Raw genomic sequence first — 10,994 nt, forward strand, 5'->3', positions numbered from 1 at the left:
GCGGCTTCTGACATAATACTTATAATATTAGAATACATTTTATCTATAATTATCGTGTGTTGTCTATCTTTACACATTTTATCATAACAGTCTCTCAATTCAATTGGCAAAGTAACATTCTTAAAGTGCGATTGACATAGGCTGTGGTAATGATTTATTTGGCTACAATTACGATCACCCCACAACACCTTGCTTAGGCTAGATAAATTAACACAAGACTCGGGTTGCAGTACATTAATGTTACAATTAATCTCAAGAGGTAGATGATCAGACCATGTGGAATTGTAATGAACATTAACATCAGAAACAGAACGCCAAGCGGCCTCGGTCACAACGCAATGATCGAGCCATCGTGTAGTTCCATGTGCGTCACTAACAAATGTGAACGTGTCAGACATAATACCTAATTTTAAAATATCAGCGCACACCCATTTTTGATCTTGACAAAATTTCAATAATTCCCTACCAAACAGTGTGTGTGGGTGTGCATTAAAGTCTCCTAAAATAAAAACAGAGGCGATATTTGTACTGTCAATAATAGCACTTATTTCACTTAAGCATTCTGTAAAGTCAGGTAAGTTCTCACTGTTATCAACGGGCATATACACTGAAAAAACTAGAAATGACCTGTCATACACCTGAACACTTATTGCGGCTAGCCGCACACTATTGCACTGAATGACAGACACCGCCTTAAACGCACTTTTACGCCACAGTAACCCCACTCCACCGTGAGGCCTTCCTCTTACGATACCCGCTGAGGTATCGACAGCTGACGTTCCCGTAAACCCGTAGTCATGGTTTATACTCCCCAGGAACTGCAAGTCATGCGGAAATAGCCACGTTTCCTGCAGAGCTAGTATGTCGGCCTGTCGGCATAACTGCCTAATATAATCCACGGAACGTATAGCCGACTTACAGTTAAAAGTAATAAATTTACATTGTAGTCTTGGTGCACTATTGTTGGCCATTTTGGTTCTTATTATATAACTTATCTGTATCATGCAGTCTGCGTCTGAAGTGTACAAAACGGCGAAAAGAAATACCTTCAGGCCATAAAGTATTATCCAAAAATAGCTCCAGTTTGTGCCTAGGCACAAATACTTTATAAGCATTATACTCCTTCTCCTGTCTCATTTTTATTGCTTCAATATTTACGTCCACTTGCGTTTTATCCTTAATATAGTTTGATATGTCTAAAAGCGAGGTAGCCTTATCAACATTATTTATAAATAAAGGAATTTTTATTTCGGCGGCCTTGAACTTACTCTCCGCGTTAGTTAAAGCTTTTCCTTTTTGACCAATAAATCTGTATCTATTTTTATTTTTCTTTTGAACAATAGTCCATTTTGAATCCGTATTTACGTTACTTAATCCTTCAGAACGCGCAGTATCAGCGAACGAAGCTCGCGCATCGCATTGGTTTGGATTCAATAGAATAGTGCGTGATTCACCGACAGCTGTGAGGCCACTCACCTTTGCGTTCCGTCTCAGTGCATGCGTACTCGATAACGGCTGCTCAAGTGAAGAAACCGCGGTGCGGGCCTCAACGCGCCCGGCCGGCGACGACGACGTAATAGGCTTAGGTGTGACCGAGACAGCCTCATTGCAACGTTCTTCCGTGCGCGAGCGAGGTGGTTGCTCCGCGCTCGGGTCGTTAACCTCCTTTGTTTGCGAACAATGCGCTTGCGCCGGCTTAGGAGAAAGATAAAATGAATCATCTGATTCATTATTACACACAATATAGGCACCGCGCTTCCTATTAATATTTTGAAAGCTGTTATTTGGTAAATTAGTATTTAAACTTTCATTGCCCGATAGACTTTTAATGCATTCCTCTCTTACTTTAGACAGCTGATCGTTCGTTACATACGTATTCTTAATATTTTTTATATCATTTTGTATTATAAGAATGTCCTTTAACAGCCTACTTACGTCTACGTGGTCGAACGTAATTGGTGGCAGTTTATTCAAATTCCGTGCAACAAAAATAGGTAGCTTCTCAGGTTCAACAGTCTTGAATATTTCAATCATATCATACAGATCCTTATCGTTTTTTCCATCCTTATTTTTGCGCTTAATATTGCGTTTATCCGTACATTTAAACAAGATCGCCTTTGCTATTTCGATATCTTCCTTCGTAAAGGCTGTAGCACATATTCTCGCTAGACTTTCACTGTCCATCACTTCATGTTTATTTTGCACAAAAGTTAATAATTCATTGATAACTAACTTATTTTCTAACTCGGAACCGTTATTAACCGAGGTCAACGACATCGCGCGCCGATTAATCCGAACGAGACGAACACCCGAGACAGACTATAAAGAGGAAAACTTTGTTTGTTTGATTGTAATGAATAGGCTCATAAACTACTGGACCGATTTTAAAAATTCTTTCACCATTCGAAAGCTACATTATCCTCGAGTAATATAGGCTATATATTATCACGCTAAGACCAACAGGAGCGGAGCCACGCAGGTGAAATCGCGTGAAACAGCTAGTATAGTATATACGTATATAGCAATGTCGCTGCTCATTGTCTGTCCCTATATGTTCCCTATCTATACATATAATAAATCTGTAGAAGGGTCAATTCTGTACATTGAAAATATTGAAAAAATAAATAGCAGGGGGTGTTACTGGATCGATACCAAACCCAAATATGTGATTAAAAAAAATTTTGTCTGTCTGTCTTTCTGTCTGTCTGTCTGTCTGTCTGTATGTGAAGGCATCACGTAAAAAGTAACGGTTCGATTTCGATGAAACTTGGTATAATTATACTTTATTATCCTGGGCATAAAATAGGATACTTTTTATCCCGGAAAAATACGTAGAAGAAAAATAAATCTTAATTTTATTTAATATTTCCGCGCGGACGGAGTCGCGGGCGGAAGCTAGTCTATATTAAAACTGCAACTGATTTTGAGAGTTTTTTTATAGATAGAGTAGTTCTCGAGAAAGGTTTTAATACAATTTTTTAAGTAGGTATTGAAAGCGGGCGAAGATACGGGCGAATGAATTTAAATTAATTTTGGATAAATGGACAAGAGTTGGAAGTTATATTTTATACTAGTGGTCCGCCCCGGCTTCGCCCGTGGTACATATTTCGCAATAAAAGGTAGCCTATGTCCTTTCTCGGGTATCAAAATATCTCCATACCAAATTTCATGCAAATTGGTTCAGTAGTTTAGGTGTGATTGAGTAACAGACAGACAGACAGACTGAGTTACTTTCGCATTTATAATATTAGTATGGATGTTCAAAGATCAAAACGGCTTACTATATTTGGATTAAATTTGACACAGAGAGATTAATTTGGATAAAAATACTGTTTATTCGGGGACATAATATAAATAATTGAGCCACGCGCTTATAGTAGGTATTCACAAATTTTATTTCCTAAAATCGCATATTGTGTGGTGACGTATGTGATAATAATTTATGTAATTACTTTTTAGTTTTTATTAGTTATTTAACCGACATAATAAATTATAACTCTATGAGCATTGTTACAAGAATAAAATATTACCTACATTTTATACTTAAATATAAAATTTTAATATTATTAAAACCTTATGACGGTGGTGTTTTCTTAAATAAATTCGTGTTTTTTGTTATTTTTTGTATAACTTTTAGGTTTTATAATAAATTTTCACGGTTATTTCAGTTTTATGAGAGCAAATAAGTGTTAATTAAGAATGGGTATAATAATATTTTTGTGTTCTTTGATGTATGGTGTTCTTGTACGTGGTGATTTGGTAAGCAATTATTAATGCAATACTAGCTTTCCGCCCGCGGCTTCGACCGCTTCACTTAGTGAAAAAAACTCGCATAGTTCCCGTTCCCGTGGGATTTCCGGGATAAAAACTATCCCATATCCTTTTCTAGGTCTCAAGCTATCTATGCACCAAATTTGAAGTAAATTAATGCATTGAGTTTAGTCCGGACATACATACAAACTAACAGACAAAATTCTATATAGAAGTTGTGACCACTACGTTTATATTCTATCCTTCTAGACATAGTCAAGCTCTTACCCAATGCATTGTTACAATTATCCCAAACAATTAAGCTATTTTACATAATATTATATTTAATTGCAGGATATCATCCAGCCAACGGCGTCCGAAATCCCAGGGTTGCTACCAGCATCCATTTTTTGTGTTGCCAAAACAGGAATCAACCCTAATGTGGTACACCAATTAATATCATGGGACGTCAAAGATACCAAACCCACTAAAGACTATTTGTACTGCTTCCTCCGAAGAATAGGATACTGCGATAGATCAGGTCATATTAAAAAGGATAAAGTACTATATTTTATCGGGAATTACGACAAGAAGGATGAACTGGCTAATGCTATCGACGAATGCAACAAAATTGAAACGAATGATAAGTACGAAAACCTGTTTCAAATCGCTGATTGTATACATAATAAGTCACCGCTACAATTTCCTTGATTGAAGGAACCAAGGTAATTGAAAATTAATTCAATAAATAATTTATAAAAAGCCCTCTGAAACTTATGAAATTTTTGTATTGTAACGATCCTTGGTAAGTGTACAAAGTTTAAATAAATCTGTCCGTTTAAAGTTGGTCAAATCGAGTAAAGTGGTCGCCTGAAAACAGACATGCCCGTTACATTCACACATACAGATGAAGCGTGTAAAAACACAGAAAATGTTCGTCATGACACATGTTCATGAATAAGTACTTAATAATTTATGTGGAAAACTCGTGAGTGATGTCTCACTTCACTGATAATAATATATTAATTTACAATTGGTGTTTACAAAAGTATTGTTAAGTATGTTCATTTTTGTTATTTTTTTTCCTGATGGCATTTGATTCTCCCTCTTGCCATGTCTTTTAAAATAAAGGTATTTAAAAGTGTATTGGTAATCGATTTAAATAAAGGTAAACTCCACAACGATAATTCTGCATACGTTAGGTTCCAAATAACTGACGCAGCATGAATGTAAGGATTCTGCATCTCTTGTTGCATATACCTACATGCATATTCGCATTTACTTCATACGTATTCTCCCAAAATATATCTGTTTAAAGTCTTTAAAAACCTATCCAAATACAAAATTGCCTATAGTAAATCTGTGAAAACCATATTTTACATTATTGAAAAATTGAATTCACAATTTTCAAAGAAAATACCGATTGGAAGACGTTTAGGGGAATAAAGAAACAAAATTCGTGAATTTGTTATTCAAATAAGATCGAGGAGTTGAAAATGGAGCCTCAAGGCGTTGGCTCTCTCCATATTATTCTATATCTCTATTTACATTATTAGGGAAATGGGATCTTTTATACTTTTTGATACCTGGAACAATATTTGTAATAGTTTTGTTATTTGATGATTTGTGAAGACGCGTCCAATTATTTTATCTAAATACATCGCAAGAACTAAAATTTTAAAATGTAGAACTTCAAAAATTGCTCTTTATTTTTTTCTTTTTACATAGAAGCAACAATCTTTACGTATCTGATTAAAATGTATAAAAATGTTTTGAAATATGTTAATTATCTTTCAACACTTTACTTCTCTCAACTTACTAAAGTACCGTATTCCCTTGTAGAGACGGAGTCAGGCGGATACATTTAACCCTTCTTTCACAGATCAATTTTCTTGCAAAAGTTACGGTATATTAAATAATATGTATTTTAACGGGTAATCGTGATTGAGCCAGCTGTGCAGCAGATATAACAAATAAGTATACGCGCATATGCAAGTACCATAAACAATTACCTACTTTTACAACAGCGAAACCCTCAATACTAGACTTAAATCTTTGTATCAATGAGGAGCGTGCCCCTCACGCGCACGTTTATAAACCAACTAAAAATAAGAGGACATCATTAGATTCCGTTTTGGGCAAAACTTGCACCATCTATACGTTTAATAAGGTTGATAACCCACTCGTTACGATTATCGCACCATAACGCTCAAAAACCTTTTGGCATACGTTTTTATACGCGACGACATCTCGAGTCCGAGCCAGGGTTGCCAAGTGCAATATCATTATTTCATACAAGATTCGTTCGGAAACGCTGCAAGATGTTTATTGTTTGATCTTTATTCTTACGGAGATTGCTTTTGCGAATTTGGCAAACGACTGCGGACGTTGAGTGCTTATTTCAGAACTTTATTTTGTTGAAATTAAATTTTGATGCGATGCGAATTGTTCGGAGCTTGGAGTCTTGGAGGGTAAAAAGCCGGTCCTTTCATTATTTTAAAGTTATCGGTGCTTGAACGAGGTATTCATTGAAATACTGAAGATTGCTATCTTTTCTTTAGTTTGATTATACCCACGTTCTAACGCTGCGCTGGTAATACATAACATTGAGTTCAAACCTTTTCTTGTCTTAGGTAACCTGAACACCAGTGAGCGTGGCTGAAATTAGTTTTATGAATGGCAGTTCTGCAATACATAAATTACTATCGCATAAAATAAGCCCCATGATAACTAGTATCTAGTAACTAGAAACTTTAATTGTAAATATTTCTCAAGACTTGGAGATAAAACTAGAAACTACTGAATTGTTTTATTTTATTTTTAACTAGCTTTCCGCCCGCGGTTTCACCTTTTGTCTAAAACCTAATAAATTATATACAAACCTTCCTCTTCAATCTATTAAAAAAACGCATCAAAATTCGTTGTTTAGTTTTAAGGATTAAAGCATACAAAGGGACATAGGGACAGAGAAAGCGACTTTGTTTTATACTATGTAGTGATTCCAATCACTCCAATAATTACTACCCACATTAACGTAAAGCAAATTAACTTGCACTATGCTGAACTAATATGCTATAGTCAGTAGTTTTTTCGGCTAAAAGAAAAATACTTAAAAAAAAACACTAATGCATAAAAATATATTGGTAAGGTATTCATAAAAAGCCAATAGGTATGTTCCGTATCGATACATGTGACAGAAGTGATAAATTAAATTGACAGATAAGTATGGAAAAAATCGTTAAATTGGCATTCAGCTAAATGCAGCTAAATGTTTATTATAATAATTATTGGTAACTAGCTTTCCGCCCGCGGCTACGCCCGCGTTTTCAAAGAAAAAACCGTATAGTTTCCGTTCCCGTGGGATTTCCGGGATAAAACCTATCCTATGTGTTAATCCAAGTTACTCTCTATGTGTGTGCCAAATTTCATTGTAATCGGTTCAGTAGTATTTGCGTGAAATAGTAACAAACACACACACACATCCTCACAAACGTTCGCATTTATAATATTAGTAGGATTCGATACTTACATGTTGTAATTAGCCCCAATGTGCACAATTGTTTAGGTTTCAGTCCAGATATTTATTGTAACAGTTCTAAAGAAAGTACTGGGAACTTTCTAAGAATTATGTCAAGGTACAAATTATATTGTGTTAGACTCTTGATTAAAAGACAGGTAAAAAATAGGAATAATCGAATGATTGACAAGTTATCTTTTCTTAATAAATGTAAATAATCTATATGTGGTCAAACAATATGGAGCAAGTAATTGTGCAGGAGATAAAGGTACCAACGGTGCATTTACATAAAACGAACATAGATCTATAGCTAGAGAAAGAGCATTCTTTCGTGTTCTTTTAGTGTAATCGAAAACTCGTATTTATTGTTGTTCAGTATTAGAACATTGCATAGAATCTACTCGCGCAACGCACTAAGAACAACGAAATAATGCTCTACGCCTGTTTACACTAAAATAATTTGGCACAGTGAGGGTTACAATGAGCATTCGCTCGTCTGATGTAAATGCACCGTAATATTATTATAATCGTGTATAAAGACAGATGTGCAAATATATATCTGATGCTAATTAAGTCAAATCATCAAAATCGAGTCAATCGATAAACACCATAATAACAAAGAACAGACCATATTTTTAATATCACTTATTCCTTAAAATTCATTGCATACGCAGTATTAGTTTTACTATATAAACAGTTTCTTCTAAAAACAAAACACAGTCCCAAATAAAACGGACAAAATATTCTATGACCGCAGAAATTCGCCTAGAAAATATTCTAATACGGAAAGTAGCGCATTCGATACCCGGAACAATTAATTGTCTGATAGGTATCACATTAATTTATTGTTTCCATAAGGCCGTGGTTATATGGTCGATATAAGCGCTTTTCCTGCATCATTTATAGGGTCAATAATGTTAGTGAAATTCATAAATTTCTCTTAAATGTAAAAATGAGCATTTTTCTATGGTGAAGTGTAATTAGTTCTGAAAATCTTTTATAAATCATTTTTGGGTTATATCAATTAGTGTAACAGTCCAAAATGTCTCATAAATACATAGATAAGTATAAAATAATTTAACGGGCTGTGTACTTTCCTAAAATGATGTGCTTATTTGTTTTACTATTTTTAAAATCTTCCATAATTTTATATGGTTTTCGTTTTTAACCGACTTCAAAAAAAAGGAGGAGGTTATCAATTCGGCCGGTACATTTTTTTTTTTTTTTTTTATGTATGTACACCGATTACTCCGAGGTTTCTGAACCGATTTACGTGATTCTTTTTTTGTTCGATGCGGGATGGTGTCGAATTGGTCCCATAAAAATTTTATTCGAATAGGCCCAGTAGTTTTTATTTTATGAGCATTTTTGTCTGTAGGTATTTGTAAATTTTGCAAGTGCAAGTTTGAAGTCGGTTGTTTTTAACGCAGTTATCACTTGTAGTCTTTATAATTAATATTATTTATAAATTGAAGCGCCATCTATTTATTTATTTATTTTATTTTATTTATTTCATTTATTTCAGATTAATTTAATATCCATATATTTGTTAGTAAAATGGCCTTAAAAAACTATGTTAGTATTATAATTCTATTTAATATTAAAAACAATCTTATTTCCATTTACAACCTGCTTGAGACATGGACATGTTGATGGACATGTTTATAAACATGTCATATGTGTATGATTAGCTGTAGTACAAATAAATAAATAAATGTCGTATCGAATAATTAGTCAGTTTTAAATTTATTACGAGCGTGGGTAAAGCCTTTGTTACAGAAAATAATTAACTCTTTACCTAAAATATAGGTTAAAAATGTATAAAAAAGCCTTTGCTTTCTCACGTAAATTTCACAGCTTTTTATTAAAAATAACCTTAAAACATAGGTAAGTTATTTTTGGCATACTCGTTCCTTTTGATCTTACTATTTCGTCAGCGAATTCGCATACCGTTGGTTTGAAGCCAGATTCTAACGGATCGGAGATTTTAATCACACCCCGTTGCCAAGACAACCATCTTGGATGTTTTTGTTAAGATTTTGTACGATTGCTAAAAATAAACTTTTGATAAAAATAAACTTTTCTTTAGGAGGATACAAATATATATCGCTGTGCAAAAATTTGATAAAATATGTCTGTAATTTTTTGGTTTGAGCGTTAAACATTGACAGATAGGGTCTTGATTATGAGTCCAACGAGCCGTAATTTAACACTTGGATAAACTGTTATTTAATACTTATAGATGTATATTTTCATACACTACATAATATTATTATCTAACAGATAACCTAAACAGAACATAATATCCAGAAGCTATGAAACGATCCCTAAAGGAGGTGTCCAAAAAACAACCCAGATTCGATAGTAATAAAATATGTACCAATCGTTTGACAATTAAATATAATATAATGCAGCTAAAGCGGCAATCCTGAAATCGTTATAGTTTAGGAGCTAGAAGCATAATAAAATAAGTAAGAAATCCGTTTCAAAAAAGAAAAATAAGTTTACGCCATATTGTAGCTTATAAGACGTTGTAATAATGTTGTATCACTTGTTTTATACATAATAATTATCATCAACACATTTTACAAGCAACAAAAAAAACAACAACAAATCAACTAGGACGAGCCAAACAAAACACCGTAGAGTTTCATTGGTTTCATTCAATTAGAATTCAACATAACCCCGTGACCTCTAGGGTAGCAAATATTCTATGCAGGTTCCCATAAAAGGGCTTTTTTATGAGGGAACGGACCGGGTCACTTGCAGTTAATTAATCAGGATTTCGCATGGAACCTTTCTATTCACATGGTGTCTCGACTGTTGCAGATGCTTTGTCCTTTAAGGAATATAATGTGGGGTATTTTCTCTAAAGTATTTTTGGGGAGCTGCTCGTCCAATCCGAAACTAACATCGAACAAAATATGTTTTACAATAATATGTAAGATAAGAAAATACAGAATTTTGTAAAATGGGAAATTTCATGCTTTTTTTAAGTAAATACTTGTTTATGTAAACTTTAATACATAAGTATAAACTTATATAAGTACCTATACCAAAACAATAGTTATAAGAAATGGCTCGATCGATATTTGCATCATTGCACATGCAGCTTCTAATAACTAGCATTTTATTTATTTGGTCAAATAAATATATTATCTTACAAATATATTTCACAGACGAAGCCACGGGCGTAAATAAGTTTTCTAATAAATCGATGATAACCAAACCTTGATTTCAGTAAACTAACTTCGTAACTTCTTCACCGCTTTGAGTATCGAGAAATTAATACCGCTTTATTACAAAGTGCTCGTTCAATGTTAATAATAAGTAATTGGCGGAAATTTATTAAAATTTAAGCCCTTGTAACAATATCTCTTGTTAATTTTGGTTTTATAAGTCTTTATTGTAAAATATAATTAAAAATTGAATATGAAAGTGATAATTAAAAACTGCCGCATTATACGAGTATAATAGATAGTTTCCTAACTTCTGAAAACGTTCTGTTTGGCTTTTATGTCAGTTAACAAATACCTAATGTATGAAAATATGAGGAAAACTTGTTTAATAGGCGTCCAGTGACACCAGCAAACTGAACCTAAAGTCTAGTTTCGGTTTCAGCCCATTAGAAAAGAAGTATTATTATATAGATTTGGCATTTTTCAGTGAGTACATAATATGTAATATCATTGATTATTTTTCCGACCCAAATATCGACCAATAGAAT

At 33.7% G+C, this 10,994-nt stretch overlaps 2 protein-coding genes across 2 annotated transcripts; one reads left to right on the forward strand and one right to left on the reverse strand.

Annotated features, from left to right (window-relative positions):
* Positions 1 to 957: 957 nt before the first annotated feature.
* Positions 958 to 2,277, reverse strand: LOC123699922. The gene has a single exon (XM_045646971.1). It carries the CDS (start codon positions 2,275 to 2,277, stop codon positions 958 to 960), a length of 1,320 nt encoding a protein of 439 aa, XP_045502927.1.
* A 1,422-nt stretch (positions 2,278 to 3,699) lies between these two features.
* Positions 3,700 to 4,461, forward strand: LOC123699923 (general odorant-binding protein 19d-like). Its single transcript, XM_045646972.1, has 2 exons — positions 3,700 to 3,759; positions 4,105 to 4,461. Exons 1-2 carry the CDS (start codon positions 3,700 to 3,702, stop codon positions 4,459 to 4,461), a joined length of 417 nt encoding a protein of 138 aa, XP_045502928.1.
* Positions 4,462 to 10,994: the final 6,533 nt, after the last annotated feature.

This window comes from Colias croceus, chromosome 18 (genome assembly GCF_905220415.1).
Source record: "Colias croceus chromosome 18, ilColCroc2.1".
NCBI classification, from domain to species: Eukaryota; Metazoa; Arthropoda; class Insecta; order Lepidoptera; family Pieridae; genus Colias; species Colias croceus.